Source organism: Hyperolius riggenbachi, chromosome 9, assembly GCF_040937935.1.
Source record: "Hyperolius riggenbachi isolate aHypRig1 chromosome 9, aHypRig1.pri, whole genome shotgun sequence".
Lineage (NCBI taxonomy): Eukaryota > Metazoa > Chordata > Amphibia > Anura > Hyperoliidae > Hyperolius > Hyperolius riggenbachi.
The window spans coordinates 258,546,300-258,573,091 of record NC_090654.1 but is presented as its reverse complement, the minus strand read 5'-3'; the positions used below and the strand labels follow the sequence as shown (position 1 = coordinate 258,573,091).

Here is a 26,792-nt window from a genome sequence, read left to right as displayed (position 1 = left end):
GAAAAAGATAAGAAAAACGAGTGGAAGATAAGAGCTTCGACTGCAGAATCAATCAGCAAAAATGATCGAGAGGAGAAACGCACGACAGAAAGGAACCGTGTATTCCCAGTATTAGCTAGGCAAATGAGTCTTGACAGAAATGCCCCGCCCCATTAATAATATGGGCTGCTATATCTAGTGTGTTTACCTCACACAAGACCTGATGGCGTTGTACTGACTTGAAAGGATTGACGGCCTGAATAAATGTACAAATGTGCCGCACTTCACAGCTCAGCCATATGTTTAGAAAAGTATTTATAGGATGAAAAGGGAAAATCTTGTCTATTAATTATGTGTATTTTCTCTAATTATCAGAAGATAGAGATGTGTTAAGCCGGCTATAGCTTAATTATAAACGGTTATCTTTTTTTTTTCTCTTCCTTCTTTCTACCCCGGAGGAATTTTATTGGAAAATTAATTGTGGAAATAATGCCATTTACCGAGCAAAAGACTAATTAAGTGTCTGAGATCAATGAGAACCTGTTATGTTCTTTCTCCTCGGCAGGCCTTCAGCAGCAGAGGTCAGCACAGCATCTCCTACACGTTATCCCGAAGCCAGACTGTTGTTGTGGAGTATTCTCATGACAAAGACACCGATATGTTTCAGGTACAAATCATCCACATGCTTCCTCATTCCAAAACTGCCAGAAACCATTATATGTGCATAACTGCTAATGTACCCTCTATTCCGGGGCACGGGGGGTGTGGATGCTATTTGCTGTGACCGGTTGGCCTGTCTTGTTAACTCCTCACATATCACTTAAAGAGGGTTGTAACTTTAAATAATAAAAATTGCCTAAAAAATAGTTAGTGCCCCATGTATATATTTGCAAACCCCTTTTTTAAAAAATAAGTCCCTATGTCCCCTAATTTTTTTTATTTTTTTGCCTGACCTGTGTGCCTTTTGTTGAACTGTGCCGATCTAACAGGATTGTGGGATGTCTTTATTTCTGTATTTTTGCTACAGTAACAAGCTTATCTCAAAATGCAAATAACAAGCTAATCAAAAAAAATGCAAACAGCAAACTTCCCATTTCATATAAGATGAGGACACTAGGACCAGTGGGTAACTGAAACTTCCGACCACCCATTCCCATACCCCCTCCCCCTTTTTTTTTTTTTTTTTTTTTTTTTTTTTTTAAGACTTTACATAGTGATGTAAGCCTGTTAAGGTGGTCATGCATCAGGTGACTTGGTGGCCGACCACCTGATTCGATTATAAGTGTATGCCCGACAATGCGACCTATTTTGGTCCCGAAATTCATCGAATAGTCGATCGTGCATGCTGCAAGATGTTGGCCCGACTTGCTCGATCGGGTGCACGGCGGTAACGACGTGCAATTTCGGGATGAGACCCGCAGCGCTGGCCCACCTAATGTTACGTCCCTCCCGGTGCCCTGTGCATGTTATAAGTTACCTGTCCGCGGCCTCCACTTATCCTTCACTGGCTCCGGCCGCATTCTGCTCTACATACACGAGCTCCCCACGTGGTTTCCTAGTAATGGCGCGCGTATGAAGTCAGATGTTTTACAAGCAGCGACATTACTAGGCAACCACGTGGTGCGCGTGTAGGAAGAATAGAGTGCGCTGAAGCCAGCAGGGACAAGTGGGGGCCGCGGACAGGTAATCTATAACATGCACAGGGGTAAAGGGGAGAGGTAGCACTTAACATTAGGGGGAAAGCGGGCAGGCGGTCCGGTGCGGTGTCACAAGGTCGATTCCAGACCGATTTCAGCATTAAAATGATTCCACCGACTCACATATAACCTTGTTGATTAAAGATGTGTAACATTAAAAGGCATTTCATCAGTGCCAATACTTAGGAATGCAAGGGGATCTAAGATGATAAATCCCTTTATTGTATAGACACTATAGGCCCTGCATCACCTGCAAGTTTTGTTAGACCACATGTCAGCCTAAAATAATTTAATATAATATTAAGTTAATTTTTATTGAACCAGAAACCAGGAAATTGTGTGTAGATTACTGATTCAGCAGTGGCGTAGCAATAGGGGGTGCAGAGGTAGTGACCACATTGGGGCCCTTGGGCTAGAGGGGCCCCGAGTGGCCCACTCTCAACCACAGTATTAGCTCTCTATTGGTCCTGTGCTTGCAATAACAACTTTTATAGATACTATGAATAGTAGGTATCATTAACAAACTGTTCCCCATCCCCTTCTTGCACCTCTGACACTGGTCGTCTTTGGCAGGTTTTGGTGCGCCGTATCAATCGTTATGTATAGCATGCTGGGGGGGGGGCCCAATGTAAAGCTTGCACTGGGGCCCACAGCTTCTTAGCTACACCACTGTGATTCAGGTTTTGTGATATTCAGTTCTGATAATGTTAGACACCTGATCTGCTGCATGCTTGTTCAGGGTCTGTGGGTAAAAGTATTCGAGGCAGAGGATCAGCAGGATGGCCAGGTAACTGGTATTGTTTAAAAGGAAATAAACTTGGCAGCCTCCATATCCCACTGAATACAGTGGTCCTTTAAGAATGGTGGTCACCACCACCCACATCATCTGCCAATATCTGCAACACCATCTCAACTGGGCACATCTCCTTGAATACCTGAGTGATTTCCCTGTGCCAGTCTGTACAATACCACCTCTGCTGGGCGCAGAGCCTGGCATCTACTACCACCTAAGAGAGATTTTCCCTGTGCCAGTCTATGCAATACCACCTCTGCTGGGCACAGATCCTGGCATCTACTACTCCCTAATGAGTGATCTCCCTGTGCCAGTCTGTACAATACCACCTCTGCTGGGCGCAGAGCCTGGCATCTACTACCACCTAAGGAGAGATTTTCCCTGTGCCAGTCTATGCAATACCACCTCTGCTGTGCGCAGCTCCTGGCATCTACTACTACCTAATGAGTGATCTCCCTGTGCCAGTCTGTGCAATACCACCTCTGCTGGAGGCAGATCCTGACATCCACTACTACATAAGGCGTGATTTCTCTGTGTCAGTCTGTTTTTTTTTTTTTTTTTAATACTTTATATATTTTATACTTTTTCTGCAATGCCATCCACTGTGGAGGTCGTCCATACTGCGCCTGCATGAAGTGCCGCTGTCAATCAAACTCGTGTTGTCCGCAGCGTACTGTGCAGGCACAGGACTACTGCGCCTGCACAGTATGCTGTAGACCTGATTGACAGCGGTGTTTGCACAGACCCAGTAGCGGAGGTCGGTCTCTGCACACGGCACGGACCCCGGGCTGGCAGCTGCGATCTGAGATGCGGCGTATGACATGTCAGCAGCAAGGACCTGGGGGAAGCCCCGGGTTTTATTGTCTGATGACTCCTTTAAGCCACACCTCCCACCTATGGGACAAGAGTTGTAAAACCGATTTGAAATCATATGGATAGTTTTTTTTTTCTAGTCTATTAAAGAACTATTCTATATGTGCTTTTGGTCTGCAATGCAGATATTGGTGCCTTAATGGTGAAATTAAGCCTTTTACTTTCTTTTGTTGCAGATTGGAAGATCAACAGAGAGTCCTATTGACTTTGTAGTGACCGACACAGTTTCTGGTAACCAGAATGACGAGAGTCAGATTACGCAGAGTACCATCTCCAGGTTCGCTTGCCGGATCGTCTGCGATAGAAATCCACCATTCACGGCGAGAATTTACGCTGCAGGATTCGACTCTTCAAAGAATATCTTTCTTGGTGTAAGTCTCACCCAGGTGCTAGAAGGTGTCTGCTTCTCTTACATTAGTGTATTTTCTAAGTGCAAATGTGGTTTAAAGAGAACTTGTAGAGAGGCATGGATAAGAAGTTAGACAATCACGTTAGAGGGAAGCCTCTGGCTAGTCCAGATTCTTCCGGATCCGTTCCTGATCTTGGCTTTGCACGGTCCTTCTGAATATATCTGACAAGAGTTTGTCACATATGTTCCCGTGGCTGCGCTGCCGTACTCGCACATATGTGAGTAGGGTCACACCTGCGCAGTAGCACACAGCCACTCATGCTTCTGCACAGTCTATGCCATATACAGCTGCTCTTGTACAAGGTTGGGTGTGTTACATTGAGGTTCTCAGCCAGAAAGGGAGGAGTCGAGGAGGACTTGGATAAGTAATGTTTCTTTGGGATTTTTTGCCGGGGGTGGGGGAGCGAGGGGAAAGTTTGCTTAAAGTGGATCCGAGATAAACTTTTACTCATTCCATATTTGTGTTCCTTTCCTATAGTTTATAGGGCATTCCTCAAGCCAAATACTTTTTTGTTTTAATACTCTAATTCCCTATTAACTAAACAAGCCTCACCCACAGCTTTTCAGAGTGCCGTGGCATTTTCAGACAGTAGCAAGGGCTTATAGGAGCTCAGTCTGGGCAGGAGGAGGAGGAGGTTACTAGCCATTGATTTCAGAGGCAGAAGGGAGGAAGGAGGAGGAGAGGGGACTGAATTTACACACAGGCAAGCTGATAGCATCTCCAGCCCTTAGCCTGTGACAATGTGACAAACAGAACACGGCTGCACTTATTGTATCACAGGTATAAATGATCATAAACTTTTGCAGCTAGATATGCTTTGTAAACTATCTAAACTTTAGATAAGATATATAGACAAGTTACTTGTTATAGTTCGTTTTCAACTCAGATCCGCTTTAAAAGAAAACCTGTACCAGACAAAAGTGCCCCTGGGGGGGTACTTACCTCAGACTTCTCCCGTCATCCTCTGTCCACGGTGGTCTCGCTGGGCCCCTCCGAACTGGCTCCAGTGCAGGCGTTGTAGCGGCTCTCAGCTCGGGATCAGGCGGACATAGCCGATCCCAGTCAGGTCTGCTCTACTGCACCTTAGCCCATTGGAGAGTCGCTACTGCGCCTGCGCTGGAGCCGGGAAAGGTAAATACTGCAGGCACTGCTGCGTCTGCCACACAACACAAGTTGTCTGCTGTGCTTTCGGATGGGCCCAGTGAGACCACCATGGCACGGGGGAAGCCTCGATGGGATCCAGAGGCTTCCCCCTCCCCCAGGGGCACTTTTTTCTGTTACAGAGTCTCTTTAAAAACCTTACATAATTGTGTTGTAAAAAGACATCTGTACAAGTTCAAGCAGAAAATGTGATGCTATAATTGGTCACAATAAAAATGGACTGGAGGTAAAAAAATAAATAACAGACGAGGCAAATAGATCAATAGATCTATTGGATCAATAGGAATAAACCTAAAAAGAGGTTCCAGTTGATATAATTTTAAGTTAACAATCTTACCAGATCTATATAGTACAAAGCTAAACTGAGTGAATATCATTTTAATGGCGTCAGTCATGCTACATGGAAGTCGTAACATTGTGCATGATTGTATCATTAATGAATACTTTAAAGGAGACCAGAGCTCATAAAAACCAAAAGATTTATACATACCTGGGGCTTCCTCCAGCCCCATCCGCTTGGATTGCTCCCACACCGCCATCCTCAGTCCTCTGCAGCGCCGGTACCGGGTCCCCGCACTTCTGTCAGTCTGAGCCAGTCTACGCAGAAGTGGTGCGCTCTTTGCGTATCTTTCTAGCAGCTGCTGCTGGAGAGGGAGCACTTCCCTTACATTAGACTGGCTCCGACTGACGGAAGTACAGGGACCCGGTACCGGTGCTGCAGACATCAGAGGACGGCGGTGTGGGAGCGATCCAAGCGGATGGGGCTGGAGGAGCGTATGAGAGGTATCGCTGCAGGAGACTTGGGCGCAGGATATAGCCGGTATACGGCTAATCCTGCTGCTGCACAAGTCCCGGCCGTGCTAATTACTATTCCCCCTCCAGGCCGCCATGGTTGGGGGGGAATGAAATAATTTGGCTTCCAGCAATTGCTGGAGGCCGAATTATTGTGTTTTTAAAAGTAACTTTGGCGCCGTAGTTACACCCTGTGCGACGCTATAGCCGTAATTCCTATTACGACCTATGGTGGCGCCGGCTGCGCCCAAGTCTCCTGCGCTGGATTAACCGTGTTCGCTGGAGAAAGCCCCAGGTATGTATAAATTTTTTGGTTTTTCTGAGCTCAGGTACTCTTTTAGACCTCCCATATTATAAATCTCATTTTCAAGATTTAATGGCTCCCATACAGAGTAATGATTGCCTGTCGAACATCTGGCCTCTTTCTTGCTGTCAGGACTATTTGTTACAGCCACAAAAAGCTTTTGACATACTTTATTAAGTATGAAGCATGAAAGGGAATCTTAAAGAGACTCTGAAGTCTCTTAAAATCATTTTTTTATTACAAAATCCTGTTTAACATGTTAGCCCTGCCTAAACCGCCGCATCCCCGCCGCTGTAATTGAACTAAATCTCCCCTCCCCTCCCCCCCCCCCCCCCCCCCCCCCAACTCCCCCCTCTCTCACCCCCGCAAAATCCACGACTTTTTTGGTCGTGGATTTTGCTGCTGTTGGAGGCAGAGCTATGAGCCGCAGCTCTCCCTCCATTCGCGTCTATCAGCGGCAGATCTCCACCTCTCCCCCGCCCCTCTCAGTGAAGGAAGATTGAAAGATGCGGGGGAGAGGCGGCGATCCGGGCTGATAGACGCTCTGAGAGGCAGAGCTGCGGCTCATAGCTCTGCCTCTCGCGGAAGCGCTGCCTGGATTGCCCTTCAGGGAGTTGGGGATTTAGTTAGATTACAGCGGCGGGGATGCGGCGGTTTAGGTAGGGCTAATATGTTAAAAAGGATTTTGTAATAAGGATTTTTAAGAGACTGCAGAGTCTCTTTAAGTAACCTAAGGAAGTTCAGTTTAACTCCTTCCTGCCCCGTTGGCCGTTCTCTGTTCTGCTACTGTGCCTCTCTGAAAGCTGGCCGACTAAGCGGTCGCGGGCTACTGCACTGGATGGCCCTGGTTGCACGCCTCCTCGATTGTGCTCCCTTTGCCGGGAACATTCTGCGCATGCGCAGTTGCATGTTTAACAAATTACACAAGAGCAGAATGCAAATGAGGAGGTGCAGCGCTGAGCTTGTGCTGTAGCCCATTACAGGGCTCAGTTGGCCAGCAGCAGAACAAATCAGACTAGAAGGATTAGGAGGGACTGGAAGGACTACAGGGGGTTGGAAGAGGCCCCAGACAAGTTAAACTGAACTTGTTTAGGTCACTTAAAGGACCACGATTGTGAAAAATTTTAAAATTTAAAATGCATACAAAGTGTAGATTTCTGGCAGAGTAAAATGCACTATAAATTACTTTTTTCCTAGGTTGCTGTCACTTACAGTACATAGTGAAAATCTGACAGGTCGTGAGCTAGTCATCTCCTCATGGAGGAATCTCAGGTATTTCTTTGTTTATAGAACCCCTTACTGAATGGCAGTTGCTCAGGCCAGCTACCAAAACAGTGTGCAAACGAGTAGGGAAGCTGGATGACCTCTTTTCAATGGAGGACGTTTATAAAGCATAAAGGTAATATTGAGATCCCCCCCCCCCACCCCTCCCCCGAGGAGATTGACTTTGTCCAAGATCTGTCAGATCTGTCCGCTTTTTACTACCTATTGTAAGTGACGGCAACATGGGAAACATGTAATTTATAGTGCATTTTACTTTGCAGGAAATGTAAATTTTACAACTTTACAATTCTTCATGATAGTTGTCCTGTAAGTTTTGTTTTTTTGTTTTTTGTTTTTTTTAGGCTGCAGCAAAACTGATTTATAGCTCTGGATGTTTAACTTTTAATATCACAGTGGCGCTCAGCTTAGGACTCATTCACACTATGTGCTGCGCTGTCAGTTTTGACGCAACGCACATAGTGTACGATCCACATGGCAACATGAAAGTCCATAGACTCATGTTACCATTCACATTACAGGTGTGCGTTCCCATGTGTTACGATGTAATACGATGTAACGCTTCTGGGAACCTCTAATCGCACAACGCACACATTCTCCTGTTTAGTTAGCTGCCAACGTCTGCGTTCCTAGCGCACCACAACGTATTCTGTGCGTTGGCCGCACGATGGCAACGCATACACGAAATTGCGTTAGTGTATGCGCTCTGTAGTGTGAATAAGGCCTGGATGCTAGAGCTTTTTACTCCTGTTTTACTGCCTGATGAAGCGGGGTCACGCCCGTGAAATGCGTTGAAACCAGTGTGGAGTATCTAAATAAATCTTGTTATACTTGACATGTTTCGGTTGTCACATCCTTTGGAGTGGATAAGGGCCCACCCCCGCCACTTCCATGTTTTAAAAATGTTATTTCCTTTTATTGTTTTGACTCCTCTGTTCACTTTAACTTTTTTAATATTGTCCTCGATGGGAGTGTTAAAGGAAAACTGAGGTGAGAGGTATATGGAGGCTGCCATATTTTTCATTTTAAACAATACCAGTTGCCTGGCAGCCCTGCTGGTCTATTTGGCTGCAGTAGCGTCCGAATCGCCCCAGAAACGAGCATGCAGCTAATCTTGTCTGATCTGACAATGTCAGAAACCCCTGATCTGCTGCAAGCTTTTTCAGGGTCTATGGATAAAAGTATTAGAGGCAGAGGATTAACAGGATGGCCAGGAAAAAAGTATTGCTTAGAAAGAAAGAAATATGGCAGCCTCCATAGCACTCTCAATTCAGTTGTCCTTTGATTTTGATCTCAAGCTTCGGCTCGTGATCGCGTTAGATACTCACCTTAAAGAGAAACTCCAACCAAGAATTGAACTTTATCCCAATCAGTAGCTGATACCCCCTTTTACATGAGAAATCTTTTTCTTTTCACAAACAGACCATCAGGGGGCGTTGTATGGCTGATATTGTGGTGAAACCCCTCCCACAGGAAACTCTGAGTACCGTGGTACTTCTGGCAGTTTCCTGTCTGTGAACCTTGCTGCATTGTGGGAAATAGCTGTTTACAGCTGTTTCCAACTGCCAAAAAAGAATGCAGCAGCTACATCACCTGCCAACACTAAAAATGTCACATGTGATAAATGTCAGAATGTAAATCAGGGAGAGGAAAGATTTTACAATGGGCAAACACTGACTAAATCATTTATACATAATTATTGTAAAAATGAAGCACTTCATTACATTATTTTATCTGGAGTTCCTCTTTGAGAGGGAAGCCTCAGGATCATATTGAGGCTTCCTTCACTACGCAGATGTCCCCTGTTGCTGAGCATGGCTCACCTCCAGACCGGGCCACAATCCTTCCCGTCTTGCAGCGTGGCCACGCAGTAGACACATGAGCACATGGCTCTGGCTTGCTGCGCTAGCGGGCTTGTGTGCCCACGATACAGGGAGAAGAGCTGCGTGGCCCCAATGTGATTAGCGACAATGCCTTGTCACTAATCATCAGGGTGGAGGGGCAGGGGGAGGCCCGAACTTAGTGCGTTCGGGCCAATAGAATACAGAGGGAAGCAACAATAGTATTCTGAGGCTTCCCTGTCTTTAGGCGAGTATCTAATTTTGTACCTGAGCTTTGGCTCGGGTAGATTTTAAGACAGGCAAGTTCTTAGTAGTATTGGCACTATATAAACACATTTATGCCATCATGATGCGTGTCATTTTAGGTACCACCATACATATTTTTGGACTCTCCTGAACAGTTCAATGTTAAAGCTTTTAACCTCTTGAGGACTGCAGGGCTAAACCCCCCCTAGTGACCAAGCCATTGTTAGTGAAATTGGCCACTGCATGTTTAAGGCCTTGCTGCAGGGCCGCACAACACAGCACACCAGTGATTCCCCCCCCCCCCCCTTTTCTCCCCACCAACAGAGCTTTGTTGGTGGGGTCTGATCGCTCCCCCCATGTTTATTTATTTATTTTTTTATAAATATTTTTGTTCGTGTAAAAAAATAAAAATAAAAACCTGTTCTTTTAAACTTCTTCCCTCCCCCCCCCCCCCCCCCCAGGCAGCCGATCATGGTGATCATCTCTCATAGACTTCGCCCTATGAGAGCCGATCGCTCTCTTGTCCCCCGGGGGACAGCCGTGTCACACAGCTGTCCCCAGTGCAGCACTGCTGCTGATCGCAGCGCTGCACCTTGTAAATAAACGGCGACCACGCCATCTAACATTGCCGCTCGGAGACTGAAGGCGGGGCGGGGCTCCGCCCCCAAGCAGGAGATGCGCGCGCAGACTGCGCGCGATCTCCTGCAAAACAGAGCCCCAGGACTTTCCGCCAATTGTCGTTAGGCGGTCCTGGGGCTAACGGCCGCGGCCACGCCCATTGGCGTGGCGCGGTCGGAAAGTGGTTAAACATAAAGTGACCAGGGGTGGATGATGAGGGCTCAGCTAGGGAGCGGAAGCATTGAGTACAGGTTCTCTCTCCACATGTCTGCATCTCACGGGCCTTGACCGGAGTTTGTGTTCCTCTAGGAGAAAGCAGCCAAGTGGAAGAACCCTGATGGCCATATGGACGGATTAACCACTAATGGAGTTCTTGTAATGCATCCGAAGGGAGGTTTCACGGACGAATCAAAGCCTGGAGTGTGGCGTGAGATCTCAGTATGTGGTGATGTCTACACGCTCCGAGAAACCAGATCTGCACAGCAGAGAGGAAAACTGGTAAGCCAATTACAAGTTTTGTGCTCATTCTCCGCCTCTAATGTTTGGGCATGAAAAATGTTAGCAAATAATCCACCTTCTGATCCTCCTATAATTGTGATTGGAATGGAGAGCGTTGGTGGTGACAAATAATCATAAGGTATACACTTACGGATTTGCAGCAGATTCGACCATCAGATAGATTTCGGTCAATCTAAATGCATTATTGGACCATTGGATCCAATGCAACTCTATGGGCCATCGATCTGCTGGCAGCAGCAGATCGACCTAGATTTTCCATCCTGTCGATAGATCAAATCCATCGAAATCAATAGAAATTGGCCATAAATCGATAGATTGAATTTGAAAGAATCGATTTCTGATTGATCGATGGCTGAAATCGACCAGTGTATAGGCCCCTATAGTATTGGTTTCTATCTGGAATGAACAGATTGGTTACATCTTTACTCTCATTTATGGGGCCAAAGAACAAACAAGAGAAGCTCCGCCCCTTAGCTTATCAGTGATGCTGGATTGAGACACACAGTTCAAGAAGGTGTAGAGATGTAATCTGCAACATTGTATCAGCAAAGTCTTGTTTATTGGAAGTACCAGAGCACACAGCATAGAGCAGCTAATGTATTTTCAGCTTGCAAAGCTATAAAAGGAACCCAAGCGTGCGAGACCTATGGAAGCTGCTACATTTATTTCCTTTTAAACAATACATTTCCTTTTAAACTAAAGCCCCATCTACACCATACAATTTTTTTGTGTGCAATTCGATTAATTGATTTGATTCAATCCCACATGTCCGATCGGAATTTGATTCATTTGGCCATTGTTTTGCAAAGGCAAAATGAATCGCATCCCGATCGGACATGTCGGATTGAATCAAATCAATAAATTGAATCGAATCGCACAACAAATTGTATGGTGTAGATGGGGCTGTAATCGCACACCTGAAACAAGCATGCAGCTAATCCAGTCAGACTTCAGTCAAAAACACCTGATCTGCCGCATGCCTTATCAGGGTCTATGGCATAAAGTATTAGAGGCAGAGGATTAATAGGCATGCATGTATATTTGCGTGCTGTAATAACATCACAAAAGATTTGGGCACAGCCGGCACCACCATAGACCACAAATAGGAATTACATCTATAGCGGCGCACAGTGAGTAACTTCGGCACCGTCAGAAGACGGAGCTGAAGTTACTTTTAAACACTGTAATTCGGCCTCCAGCAATAGCAATAGCAATAACTGCAGAAATTCTGAGCGGGCCTCCCCCTCCCCCCTGGGGCTCGCTCAGGGCCGTTTTGGGGGGCTGGAGGGGTCGCAGCATGAGGAGAGAGATTGGTATCACATTGGTGGGGAGGGGGGACGGTCCTCCCCTCCCTCACCTCTGGCTCTCCCCTCTGCGCTCCCCTCAAGCATTGAATAGATACAGGCGGCGGGTAGCGGCAGATGCATATCTTCCTTGCGTTCCACGGATGTTCCTCTCTCTAGCTTCTGACGCGACTTCCTGTATAAACAGGAAGTAGCGTTAGACAGTAGAGGGAGAAACATCCGCGCTGGAACGCTGCGACCCCTCCAGCCCCCCAAGACGGCCCTAAGCGGGCCAGCCCCCCCCACCCGCAAGAGTAGGGCTGCATCCCCTATAGTTACGCCCATGCACGTGGACCTGGAGGGCGAATAGTAAATAACGCTGCCGGAACTTGTGCAGCAGCAGGATCAGCCATACCGGCTGTATCCTGCGCCCAAGTCTCCCGGTTCCAATTTCGGATGTATGCGCATGTATATACGCTCCCTAAAGGTTCGATTAGAGAGAGATTTGTCTCTTGGTCGAATTTGCCAATCATTGCCTGATGTATGGCTACCCTTAAGATGGCCACTAACGATCCAATTTCTAGCAAAAATCGTTTGAGCGATTACTAGTTCCGATCGGAATTAAAATCATTCACCTCACCATCAATGAACCAATCTTTGCTTCCGATCTATCACAATAAACAAGAAAATCCAAATTTTGGTTTGATGAAAAGGCAATCGGACAACTATTTTTATAATAGTTTGTAATAGATTGTGTCCATCAACAGAGATTTACATCCAATCACTCGAACGATTTTTTTTTTGCTAGAAATTGGACCGTTAGTGGCCACCTTTAGGCTGAATATCATAGGTCTGCCAGCAAACACAAAGTATTGCAGACCAGGGAAGGTAGCGCCCAGATTCCTCAGTTTGGAATCTGCACATTGTACCCGGGATAAGAAGCAGCCGGATGTTACAAAGTTACAAGTTTATACAGATACATCATCCGCTATAATCAGGCCCAGACACAGAAACTCGCTTATCTGCTCTTACAATTTATGGACACTTCCTGTGCTGTGACCTTGGCTTTCATCCTCTGACAGAATATATTCTCACCAGCTTTAGTTACAATTTATGAAGCTGGTACCAGTTATGTCCCACAGACAGTTTCCTGACAGATTTACTATCTGTACAGATTCCAGCTCATGTTCTCAACAGTCAGGGGAGAGATGGAAACATTGAATTCACCTGCAATCACCCACATCAAGCAGGAACTCCAGTAATGACAAAAACATCTTGCATGAAATTTGCATTCAGTTACACTAATTTGCATGAAATTTGCACTTATGGAGGACATCCACTTCCAAAGTGGTCTGCATGCAGAGGCATTTTGTACTAGACTAGGCCTGGGCAAACCTTGCACAGCCCGGACCGCATTCCAAACATGCCTGGCCGCCTCCTCTCGCTGAGCGGGCGATTAGCCGGGGTTAACTCTCCTAAATGGCGCTTCCTGCATCGCGTATCCATAGTAACAGGCCATCATGTGACAGCCTGTTGCTATGCAGATGTGACACAAGAAGCGCTATGTAGGTAAGTTAACACCCGCTAATCGCCCGCACACGACTCTGCAGGGAGGGGGGAAAGAGAGAAATGCGGCCGCGGGCCAGATGTACAGCACACACGGGCCGTAGTTTGCCCAGCCTTGTACTAGACTCTTTCACCAGCGTTGAGGTACTTCCAGGTTGAAAGGGCCCTACTCTCCCCATACCAGTCAGCAAGGCTAGCAAACAAACGTTTCACGCTCTCAAACTGGAAATTCACACTGAGGCCTGTCGGGGTTCTACCACTCTAGGGAACACATATGCCTATAAACCAGTCTAAGATATCCAGGCAGCAACAAAATACACTACTCGCACCATTATATCAATGGGCTGCACTGGCATAGGAGCAGGAAAGCGGTTTCCTTCTGACACAGGCTGGTGCAGTTACTCTAGCCATTGGCTGCGAGGTGCACAGGCCCTGGTGTATGGAGGTCGGAGAGCCTCCATCGGAGCTTTTATAAACTGAAAATCGCAGTCACAGTGCACTATCACTATTTTACAAGCACGTCTTCTAACGCGATTACAGGTGCAGTCGGCAAGCACGATTTCAAGCGTGACGAAATGTGTTTTGGAACCTAGGTTCTCAATAAACTGTATTTGTACAGGGAGGCTTCTGTGGGGACCAGCGTTACTGGAACGTGTTGCAGTCAATTCATTATTGTAAGTTGTAAAACTGACTGAAAAGCATTGATGAGTGTCTGCAGGTCCATTTTAGGATTATCATTATTATGTATTTATATAGCACTGACCCCTTCTGTAGCACTTTACAGAGTAGATAGTCATGTCACTGACTGTCCTCATAGGTGCTCACTATCTAATCCCTACCATCCATCCATCATAACGTCGGGCCAAATTTAGGGGGAATCCTGTCAACATATTTGTGTGTTTTTAGGATGAGGTAGTAAACAGGATTGCCTTGGGGAAACCCATGCAGACAAAGGCTAGGCAAACCAGGCAGTTGCTTAGGACAGCCATTTTTTTTTTAATTATGGAGTACTTCCAGAACATAGGAGGTACTTGAGATGACTTGCCCACAAAAGTTATACTTGGCATGTGCCCCTTTAAGAACAATGCATTACAACCCTCTCTTCGGCCCTAGAGGAAGCTGCTCCCCCAATATTTCGCCGCAACCACCCCCCTAACCCCCAGCCCTGGCGCACTACCCATATTCGCAACCTCCCCAGGGTAACACGCGCCACTGAACGGAAATGGAGGAAAACTCCACTAAATCAGGATTTCCTTACAGTACAAGGCTAACCTGCTACCTTTCCACACTGCCCTTGCTGATGCAAAGCTGGTATACTTCACCAAGCTCATCGGAGCACAAGCTTCCAACCCCCAGTGTCTCTTTGCCACTTTCAACTTCCTACTTAAACCACACCCTCTATTTCCTCCCTCTCTGCCACAGATTTAGCCACCCACTTCACCAACAAAATCCTCTCCATTTGTCAGGAAATATCCAGCCTTCAATCCTCACCCCCCCCCCCCCCCCCCCCCACAATCCAGCTCCTCCATCCTATCCTCCCTTCACCTCCTTCAGTTTTACTCTGGCCTACCCCCCTCCCCCTCACTGGTTCTCTAAACCCGCAGCTCGATTCTGGTCCCCTACCTTTCGTGTCCCCACCCCTCCCTCTAGATTGTAAGCCTCCTTATGTCTCCTACCTCCTAGGTTCTCAACGTGTGGTACCCGTACCCCAGGGGGTACCTCTGATGGTTCCAGGGGGGGTACTCGGGCTTGATATACATAACCAAGAATAACAAATTTAGAGTTTTAGACAATTATAAATCTTATTTAAATACCATCAAATTAGTATTTTAGCTAATTAAAAGCAATAGTAAGTGCTTGGAAATTGTTTAGAACCAATTATCATGTAGTAAGATTAAATATATATTTGTGAAGGGGTACTTGTGATAATGTTTACTATGCTAGGTGGTACTTGGTGAGTACAGGGTTTTAAAAGGGGTACATACCAATAAAATGTTGAGAAACACTGTGACCTCCCTGATCACGCACCTCCATTAAGGCCCATACACACGTCGGATTTTAGCGAACGACCCGTCGTTTGAACGTTCCGTCGTTCGGACGTACTGACGTAACAAACATACTGTCATTAAGTTACATTAGTTATGTTAATTAAAGTAGATGGGTAATAAAATCTCATTCCCACCCTATTTTAAAAGAACAGGCAAATGTTTGTGTTTCCATGGGGGCAGCCATCTTTTTGTTTGAAAGGAGGCGACAGGGAGCAGGAGACACCATTCCAACTGTCCTGTGTCCTGATCACCCCTCCCAGTTGCTAGGCAATGAGAAATACATCATCAGAAATCCCATCATGCTTTGCACAGCATCAGGGGAAAAATGATCGGGCAGTTTTCTTTAATGGGGCAGTGCTTAGCTAAAAATGCAGCTAAAAATGATGCTTTGGTAAGAAAAACAAAGTTCTGATGCTGTTAAACTGTTAAAGAAACACCAAGCCATTTTAGTGCTGCTAAGTAGATTTTTAGTTTGTAGGTTCACTTTAACTAAGTTCAGCGCAGCGTAATATGTTGGCCCTTTATGAATACAATAAATAAAATAAAGTTTTTTATTTAGAGCATTTAGACGGTGTGGTTAGCTCTCTAACCTTGCAGCGCTGGATTCCCGGGTTGAATCCCAGCCAGGCACTATCTGCACAGAGTTTGTATGTTCTTCCTGTCTCTGCATGGGTTTCATCCAGGCACTTTGGTTTCCTCACTAATCCCAAAAACATACAGGTAAGTTAATTGGCTTCCCCCAAATTGGCCCTAGACTACGATACATACGCTACACGATAAAATACACAGACATCTGACTAAAGTAGGGATTAGATTGTGAGCTCCTCAAAGGGACCATTAAATGATGAGCGAATATATTCTGTACTGCGCTGTGGTGCAAGATGTCGGCGCTACATAAATGCTAAAAATATTTCTTTATAATGAAATAAACTTTTTTGTTGTCCTAGGTGGAAAATGAAACCAACATTCTTCAGGACGGATCTCTGGTTGACTTGTGCGGGGCCACGTTACTATGGAGAACGGCGGACGGCTTGTTTCACGCACCAACCCAAAAACACATTGAAGCCTTGAGACAGGAGATCAACGCTGCGCGGCCGCAGTGTCCCGTGGGATTAAACACTCTGGCTTTCCCCAGCATGAACCGCAAGGACGTGGTGGAGGACAAGCAGCCCTGGGCGTACCTCACCTGCGGCCACGTTCACGGGTACCACAACTGGGGTCATCGGAGCGACGCCGAGGCCAACGAGCGGGAATGCCCCATGTGCAGGACCATTGGACCTTACGTGCCTCTGTGGCTGGGCTGCGAAGCTGGCTTTTACGTGGACGCCGGCCCCCCCACGCACGCTTTTGGCCCCTGCGGACACGTGTGCTCAGAGAAGACTGCGAAATACTGGTCTCAGATCCCACTTCCTCACGGTACTCACGCATTTCACGCCGCCTGCCCGTTCTGCGCCACGCAGCTCTCCGGCGAGGACAGCTGCGTCAAACTCATTTTCCAGGGACCCGTCGACTGATGCTATTTATAACAATAACATTTTGTTAATAAAAACAAAACAAAAAAAGCAAAAAAAAAATACTGTGAAATTTTTCACCACTAACTAGAATTTACCTTTTTATAACTTTATTAAAGGGGATCAAATTATGGAATTCCTTTTTTTTTTTTTTTTTCCTGTTTTCAGATTGATGAGATGTCAAAGCTTTTTGGCATGCTTACCAGCAGCTTCTACACTGATCGTTTCTTTTCTGTTGGTCCAGATTGTTATATTTGTAAATCGATTTTAATACAAACCCTTTGTTTGAAAGGTGATTGGTTGCCGTTATTTTAGCTGGCTGTGGTCCACGCTGTCCTGTAAGGTGCAAAGCAGCAGAATTTATATATAGAATGTAAAATTTAGGGATGGTAAGGGTGGTTTGGCTGATTGAGATGGCTGTTACATACCTTTACTTTGTCTCTGTGAAGTCTCATTCCTCATTTTTTCCATTTCCTCCCTATAAACTGGCAGTTCTTGCTTTTGCAGCGGTAGGAAGTGGGAATATCTGATAAATGAGACTTCACAGAGGCAGAATAAAGGTATGCAGATAATACTGCTTCAGAGGAGAACACACAAATGCAATTAATAAAAAAAAAAGTCTAAATTCATGCACATTAAAGGAGAGGGATATGGAGGTTGCCATATTTCCTTTTAAACAAACCAGTTTCCTGGCTGTCCTGCTGATCCTGTCCCTTAATACTTTTAGCCATAGGCCCTGAACAAGCATGCAGCAGATCAGGTGTTTTTCACATTGTCAGATCTGCAAGATTAGCGGCATGCTTGTTTCTGGTGTTATTCAGACACTACTGCAGCCAAATAGATCGGCAGGGCTGCCAGGCAACCGGTATTGTTTAAAGCAGGAGGATTAGCCATAATAGGCCAGGGAAAAGAACACATAAGCAGATAAATACTTAAAGGAATACTGTAGGGGGGTCGGAGGAAAATGAGTTGAACTTACCCGGGGCTTCTAATGGTCCCCCGCAGACATCCTGTGCCCGCGTAGCCACTCACCGATGCTCTGGCCCCGCCTCCGGTTCACTTCTGTAATTTCTGACTTTAAAGTCAGAAAAGCCCTGCGCCTGAGTTGCCGTGTCCTCGCTTCCCCTGATGTCACCAGGAGCGTACTGCGCAGGCACAGACCATACTGGGCTTGTGCTATACACTACTGGTGACATCAGCGGGAACAAGGACACGGCAACGCAGGCGCAGGGGTTTTCTGACTTTAAAGTCGGAAATTCCAGAAGTGAGCCGGAGGCGGGGCCAGAGCATCGGTGAGTGGCTGCGCCAACACAGGATGTCTGCGGGGGACCATTACAAGCCACGGGTAAGTTCAACTCATTTTCCCCCGACTCCCCCCACAGTATTCCTTTGATCTACTTAAAGAAAACCTGTACTGAAAATAAAAGTCAAAATAGGCATACACAAGTCATACTTACCTTCCATGTAGTCTACTCCTCAGTGTCTTTCTCCTGTCCCGCGTCCTGTTTGTTCACTGGGATCAAGGGAATTTTCCGTCCTCCATTTTGAAAATAGCCATTACCCATAACAGCTTTTTTGGTCAGCACACAGTTAAACTGTAATATCGCCCACTTGAGCCATAGGGAAACATGGACATTGCCTGGTACATCCGTTTTCCTCTCAGCTATAACTGACAGCAACTGATAATTTACTGACAGCAACTGATATATTTCAGATCTGACAAAATATTGTCAGAACTGGAAGGGATTATTGTCAGAAGAAAATGGTGAGCTTCTGAGAGGAACTGATGGCAAGGTTACTCTGTAATTTTCATTTGAAGTTACCTCATGTGTTTATTTTAAATATTTTTACTCAGTACAGGTTCTCTTTGAATAACACATGTATTGTATTTTCCACGTTTTGATTTCATTGAATTCTATATAATAAATGAAGAGAATTCTGTTCCTGGTGGGAACCATGACTTTTGCCCACAGTTTGAGGCTAAATCCTGATGTCATTTCTTCCCTTAGCGATTGTAGGAAAAAAGAAAACAAAGTTGAGTCACCTCAGCTTTGCTTGTAAACCCGAGTGAACAGAGGATAATGTTTCAGCTAGGCAGCAGTCTGCTCAGCCAATCAGTGAGATGCAAGAAGGTGGGAGGGTCATTGGCAATCGCACAGAAAAGAGCCTGGGGGACTGAGAAAATATAATAGCAGAAGAGAGATTCCTGAGTAGATTGGAGAGCTTGTACTGCAGAGAGAGATTTCTGGCAGCATTTTAAACACACTGCAGTGTTTAACCACCTGAGGACCGCAGTGTTAAACCCCCCTAAAGACCAGGCCATATTTCTGGGAAAATTTTTTAAAACTTAAAGAGAACCCGAGGTGGCTTTGTATAACGTTAGTGGGGCACAGAGGCTGGTTTGGCACACTAACACCAGCCTCTGTTGCCCCATGGTGTGTGTCAAAGACCCCCCTGCTCGCCGCTAAACTCCCCGCAGTGCTGGCGACACGCAGCGTGTCGCCAGCACAATGTTTACCCTAGCGCTGTCTGTCAGCGCCGCTCCCCCGCCTCCTCCGCATCGCCGCTACCCGCCCTCGTCCCTTCCCTCACGCTGATTGGAGGGAAGGGACGAGGGCGGGTAGCGGCGATGCGGAGGAGGCGGGGGAGCGGCGCTGACAGACAGCGCTAGGGTAAACATTGTGCTGGCGACGCGCTGCGTGTCGCCAGCACTGCGGGAAGGATAGCGGCGAGCAGGGGGGTCTTTGACACACACCATGGGGCAACAGAGGCTGGTGTTAGTGTGCCCAACCAGCCTCTGTGCCCCACTAACGTTATACAAAGCCACCTCGGGTTCTCTTTAAGATATGTGCAAACATATACAAATAAGAACATTTTTTTCCAGAGTAAAACGAGCCATAAATTGCTTTTCTCCTATGTTGCTGTCACTTACAGTAGGTTGTAGAAATCTGACAGAAGTGACAGGTTTTGGACTAGTCCATCTCTTCATAGGGGATTCTCAGGGATTTTTTTTTTTTTTTCATAAGCACTTAGTGAATAGCAGTTGCTCTGTCCAACTGCCAAAAAACTGTGTAGCGAGCAGGGAAGCTGGCCAGCATCATTGTTTAAATCCCTTTTAGGGAATATCTTTATAAAGAATAAAAGCCTTGCTTAGAATCCCCTATGAAGAGATGGACTAGTCCAAAACCTGTCGCTTCTGTCAGATTTCTACTACCTACTGTAAGTGACAGCAACATAGGGGAAAAGTAATTTATGGCTCATTTTACTCTGGAAAAAACATACTTCTTATTTGGTTATGTTTGCACATACTAAGACTGAAGGCAGAGTTCCGCTTTCGAAGTGGAGATGCGTGCGCCAATCCTGCTAGCCCCTTAGGAAGCCATTCACGCCAATCGGCGTGGACCGGTCCTGGGGCGGCAAGTAGATTAAATAGAATTTGGTTTTGTGGCTGACAATTCAGCTTTAAAAGGAAATTAATATGGCAGCCTCCATATTCTTCTCACTTCAATTGTCCTTTAAGTTTAAAATTACTTTTCTTAACTACTTTATTACCTTTTTTTATTTGTTTTGAAAAAAATTTTTGTTAAACAGTCTCCTACAAGGGACTGCCAGCAAGATTTATGATTTGAGGCCATTGAAAGACATTTGTATTGAAATATAAGTACAAGACAACATGCACATGCTCATTGCCCCCCGTGTAATCTTATATTTTTCTGATTTTGCCCCCCCCCCCCCCCCCCCTTCCTGAAGTGATCGGGGAACTCCCTGGCTTCCTGTTTAGACACCACCTCTACAGACTGTTTTGGGGCTGCTGCTGCTTTCTGCTGCATTTTTATCCTAACTACCCAAAAAGTTGCAAAGTGAGAAGTTAAAGCGGTATTGTCACCATAAAAATCTAATTTCAACAGCAACTGGTCTGAGTGTATTAAGTGATAAAGAGGCTAATCCTGCATTCAAAAATTTCAAAACTTTTTCTGCTGTTATGATTTGGAGTTATCACATACTTAAAGTGAACCTCCGGACTAAAAATCGACTCAGCAGCATTGAAAAGGCTTGGTGTTTCTTTAACAGTTTCACAGCATCAGAACTTTGTTTCTCTTATACAAGCCTCATTTTTAGCTGCACAGAAGAAAACTGCCTGGGCTTTTTTCCCCTGATGCTGTGCAAAGCACGATGGGATTTCTGATTTTGTTGTTCTCGTTCTGCTGTTTTGGTGCAATTTTTTTTTTTTTTTTTTTTTTTTTTACATTTTGAATTTGACATTTGAAGCCTAGCGTGCGCAGCTGGGAGGGGTTATCAGGACACAAGACAGGTTGGAACTGTGTCTCATGCTCCTTGTCACCTCCTTTCAACCAAAAAGATGGCTGGCTCCATGACAGAGATGGCAGCCCCCATGAATCACAAACATTTGCCTGTTCTTTTAAAAGAGGGTGGGTAAAAGATTATATTACCTATCTATTCTAATTAACATAACTAATGTAACTTGATGACAATATGTTTGTTTAGGCTGAAGTTCCCCTTTAAGGAGCACTGGCCCTTTAGTAGTCTGTGCCAAAGAATTGCATGCTGGGGGTTCTTTTTATCTATAATGTATTCCTGCTCTTTCCTTTATTTCCCTGCCAGCTGCTTATCTGAAACCTAATCCCCTACTCGTGTTTACAAGCAAGGCTGAGGCGACTCAGCGATTTGGAGGAGACAAGAAAAAAAGTAAAGGGCAGAAATGACATCACGAGTTAGCCTTAAAGGGAACCTAAACTGAGAAGGATATGTATTTTTCCTTTTAAAATAATACCAGTTGCCTGAATCGCCTGCTGATCCTGTGTCTCTAATACTTTTAGCCACAGCCCCTGAACAAGCATGCAGATCAGGTGCTCTGACTGAAGTCAGACTGGATTAGCTGCATGCTTGTTTCAGGTTGTGATTCAGCCACTATTGCAACCACAGAGATCAGATGGACTGCCAGGCAACTGGTATTGTTTAACAGGAAACATCCATATCACTCTCAGTTAAGGTTCCCTTTAACTGTGGGCAAAAGACATGGCCCCCACCAGGAACAGAATTCTCATTTACTATATAACATTCACTGAAATCAAAACGTGGACAGTACAATGCATGTGTTATGCAAGTAGATCAAGTATTTATCTACTTATATATGTGTTTTTTTCCCCTGGCATAGTATGGCTGATCCTGCTGCTTTAAAAAAAAATTATGAGAGATAAAGAATTGATCATTGCCATGTAATTTGTACATGTTGTTTGATCCACAATGAACATGCAGGTCTTCATCTTTACTACTGGCAGACATGAAAAAAAAAAACTAGACCGTACCAACTGCCATTATTTATAACCACACCCCTTAACATTGTGAAAGGCTAAAAGGTTGATTTTTTTTTTTTAATGGATGTACATATTCACAGAGGGATTTGCTGTTTGCCTGGCAGAGGGAAATTGCTGTTATTTCCCACAATGCTATGAGGTTCACAGACAGGAAACTGTCAGCACCATGGTCAAGACATGACGCTGTGGGACGAATTTCACCACAATATCAGCCGTACAGACACCCCACCCCCCTCTTCCTGATCTTTTCGAGAAAAGGAAAAGATTTCTCGTGGGAAAGGGGGCATCAGCTACTGATTGGAATGAAGTTCAATCCTTGGTTACAATGCCTCTTTAACCCCTTCCTGTCCACCTAACGCCGATAGGCGTCGGGAAGTGGCAGCCCTAGGACCATCTAATGTCAAAAGGCGTCAAGTTCTGGGGCGGGGTTTTGCAGGGGATCACCCGCGTATCCCTGCTTGAATGACTGAGCTCCGTCATCAGTCTGCCAGCGGCGATCGTCGCTAGGAGACTGTTAGAGGGCGAAACCGCCATCTATTTACATTGTACAGCACCGCTGATCTACAGCAGCACTGCACTGGGGACAGCCGTGTCACTTGGCTTTCCCCTAGAGAGGCTCCAATCGCGATCCCCTCTCATAGGCTGATGCCTATGAGAGGGGATCGACCTGATTGGCTTTTGGGGCGTGGGAGAAAAATAGGCAAATTTAGCTAAAAAAAATAAATAAAAAAACAAACCAACAATACAGCAGCGATCGATCAGAGCCCACCAACGGAAAGCTCTGCTGGTGGGCAGAAAAGGAAGGGGGTAATGGGTTTGTGTGCTGCATTCTATGGCTCCAGTGAGCTATTAAAGCTGCAGAGCACTAAATTGTAAAAAATAGCCTGGTTACTAGGGTGGCCTATGGTCCTGAAGTGGTTAAAGGGCATCTGAAGGGTGAGGGGTATAGAGGTTGCCATATTGAAGTTAAATGGTGAATGGAAAATTGCCAATGGCCCATATCCTTTTCACCTTTCTGTTCAGTTTTTTCCAAGGGGATGTTTTTCAAACCTTACCAATAAAATAAATATACTCCGAGTACCTTTAATGTTTTTTGTTTACCTTTTTAGTACTTTTTCAATTGCTAAGTGCTGAAAAGTTAGATAAGATGAAAAGTATCTACTAGTAGAAGATTCAGGAGAAAAGTTAATTGGATAAGGGTCAGTGGTATGGAATTCACTTTTTCTCCTGATTTTTTTTTTTTCCCATAGACCAATTTTCATCTTCTCTTTGAAATAAACTACAGGTAGTCCCTGGTTAACGAACGAGATAGGGGACTGTAGGTTCGTTCTTAACCTGAATCTGTTCTTAAAGGGAAGGTTCAGGGACGGTTAAAAAAAAAAAAAAAATCCGCATCCACTTACCTGGGGCTTCCTCCAGCCCGTGGCAGGCACGAGGTGCCCTCGGCGCCGCTCCGCAGGCTGCCGGTGGCCGACCCGGCTATGCCGGCGGCCAGGTCGGGCTCCTTCCGCGTTCCAAAATGCGCCTCACGGCGGCGCGCTGACGTCATCGGACGTCCTCCGGGCTTTACTGCGCAGGCTCAGTAGCTCCTATGAAGCCAATTGTGTTGTCATATCCTCCCTGCTTCCTGATGATTCCACTCACAAAAAAGATCCTAATGGACAACACTACTGTGCAGTGAATATTAATTAGCCATGTGGCTAGGAACAATAGCGGACTCATGCAGTATACTCTGCCCTGTGATTTTTCAGTGCTGTGAGCTGGACTGCATTAAAAGGTGCTGTAACATGAGCCTGTAACTTCTCACTAGCAGCAGAGGGGAGGACCCAAGGTGGGGAGAAGCAGCCCCAGAATGCTTTGCAGTATGTTATGCGGCCTCTCGTACTTTTAAGAGCTTGGGAATAACAGCCCTGCTGTTCAGCACACATCAAAAGTAAGAGATTTTTAACTTCAGTATTGCCTTTTTGGCTTCCTTCTAAACTGTTTAACACAGGAGAATAAAGGGTTTAAATTAGCTTTTGCAGCCTGACAGTTACTCTTTAAAGGGAAGGTTCAGGGACGCTGTGAAAAAAACAAAAATCCAAATCCACTTACCTGGGGCTTCCTCCAGCCCATGGCAGGCAGGAGGTGCCCTCGTCGCGGCTCCGCAGGCTCCCGGTCTCCTCCGGTGGCGCGCCCGACCTGGCCAGACCGGCTGCCAGGTCGGGCTCTTCTGCGCTCCAATGTGCGGCTCTCTGGTGCGCGCTGACGTCATCGGACGTCCTCCGGGCTGTTCTGCGCAGGCTCAGTAGTTCTGAGCCTGCGCAGTACAGCCCGGAGGACGTCCGATGACGTCAGCGCGCACCAGTAAGCCGCACATTGGAGCACAGAAGATCCCGACCTGGCAGCCGGCCTGGCCAGGTCGGGCGCACCACCGGAGGAGACCGGGAGCCTGCGGAGCCGCGACGAGGGCACCTCCTGCCTGCCACGGGCTGGAGGAAGCCCCAGGTAAGTGGATTTGGATTTTTATTTTTTTCACAGCATCCCTGAACCTTCCCTTTAAGTAATGCAAATTTTTGCGTAATTTGCATGAAAATTCGCATCAAATGTATGGTTACAGGACGTTGTCAGCAGTCATAACTAAGCTGTTACTAAGCAGATTATATTAAATTTGACAAATGCTAATTTTCGCATAGGAAAATTTGCATGTAACGCGTACAAATGCAAATTTTCGCAATCAGAAAAAATCGCGTATGATTTTTTGGGATGAGAAAATTTCACACTACAGTGGAAACAGCCTCAATTAAAAAAAATTGGACAAATACTTACCTGGGGCTTCTTCCAGCCACCTGTAGTCTTCCTGGTACCTCACCGTCAACAGGCACTGCTTGCACCTCCCGATGTCCCCCTCTGTAAGCTGGGCAAGTCGCTGGCCACTGCACCTCCTCGATGGCGAGTGTTTTGTGCACGTGCAGAAGCAATCTGCCTACTGCACAAGATTGCTACTACTCCCGGGCATGGTAGTGGGTTGGAGGAGGCATGGGGCTGTGCAGCCAGCGTTCAAGGGTGACACAGAGGGAACAGAGCAGCACGGGATGGCAGCGAGGGACTAGGAAAGACTTCATTGGGGCCGGAAGAAGCCTCGGTAAGTAACTAGCTCATTTTTTCTTTTTCAGTTTGTTTTCTTTAAAGTGGCCCTTAACTCAGAATGTCCTCTCTGCTCTAAAAGATATGCAACAGCATAATAACCTATAAAGAAGAACAATTCTTTGTTACAGCTGATACAAATCCTAAAATAAATGTGCAGTGTTTCAGCACAGGGACACTGATGGGGGCAAGCGGGAGCCATGGCAGCACAGGGACACTGATGGGGGCAAGCAGGAGCCATGACAGCACAAGGACACTGATAGGTGCAAGCAACAAGCAGGAGGCATGGCAGCACAGGGACACTGATGGATGCAAGCAACAAGCAGGAGGCATGGCAGCACAGGGACACTGATAGGTGCAGGCAACAAGCAGGAGGCATGGCAGCACAGGGACACTGATGGATGCAAGCAACAAGCAGGAGGCATGGCAGCACAGGGACACTGATAGGTGCAGGCAACAAGCAGGAGGCATGGCAGCACAGGGACACTGATGGATGCAAGCAACAAGCAGGAGGCATGGCAGCACAGGGACACTGATAGGTGCAAGCAACAAGCAGGAGGCATGGCAGCACAGGGACACTGATAGGTGCAGGCAACAAGCAGGAGGCATGGCAGCACAGGGACACTGATGGATGCAAGCAACAAGCAGGAGGCATGGCAGCACAGGGACACTGATAGGTGCAGGCAACAAGCAGGAGGCATGGCAGCACAAGAACACTTGATAAGGTGCAAGCAACAAGCAGGAGCCATGACAGCACAAGGACACTGATGGGTGCAGGCAACAAGCAGGAGGCATGGCAGCACAGGACAGTGATGGGTGTAAGCAACAAGCAGTTGACATGGCAGCATAGGGGCATTGATAGGCGCAGCCTGGAAGGAGGAGGCACGGCAGCACAGGGACACTGATAGGTGCAAGCAACAAGCAGGAGGCATGGCAGCACAGGGACACTGATAGGTGCAGGCAACAAGCAGGAGGCATGGCAGCACAGGGACACTGATAGGTGCAGGAGGCATGGCAGCACAGGGACACTGATAGGTGCAGGCAACAAGCAGGAGGCATGGCAGCACAGGGACACTGATGGGTGCAGGCAACAAGTAGGAGGCATGGCAGCACAGGGACACTGATAGGTGTAGGCTGGAAGGAGGAGGCATGGCAGCACAGGACGCTGATAGATGCAGGCAACAAGTAGGAGGCATGGCAGCACAGGGACACAGATACAGCAGGTGCGGGCAACCAGCAGGTGGCAGGGCAGTTGTATGCAATAAGCAGGCGGTATGGTAGCACAGGGAAGAATAGGAGAAATCGTAATAGAGAAAATGGACTGGATGATCCTAAGTATGAAATATACTAATAATGACAGTACATAGCCAGGTTTCTGGGAATCCTGCAGAGGGACACACCTGCCTCC

At 46.4% G+C, this 26,792-nt stretch overlaps 1 protein-coding gene across 2 annotated transcripts in view; it reads left to right on the top strand.

The window, feature by feature from the left end:
- Positions 1 to 16,985, top strand: part of PELI2 (pellino E3 ubiquitin protein ligase family member 2) — a 105,969-nt gene extending 88,984 nt beyond the window's left edge. For both annotated transcript variants that reach the window (XM_068254382.1, XM_068254383.1), the window contains exons 3-6: positions 545 to 646; positions 3,519 to 3,713; positions 10,305 to 10,493; positions 16,359 to 16,985. In XM_068254382.1, the coding sequence (XP_068110483.1) occupies positions 545 to 646; positions 3,519 to 3,713; positions 10,305 to 10,493; positions 16,359 to 16,925 (1,053 nt within the window). In that variant the 3' untranslated portion in view covers positions 16,926 to 16,985. The remainder of the gene's footprint in view (positions 1 to 544; positions 647 to 3,518; positions 3,714 to 10,304; positions 10,494 to 16,358) is intronic.
- Positions 16,986 to 26,792: the final 9,807 nt, after the last annotated feature.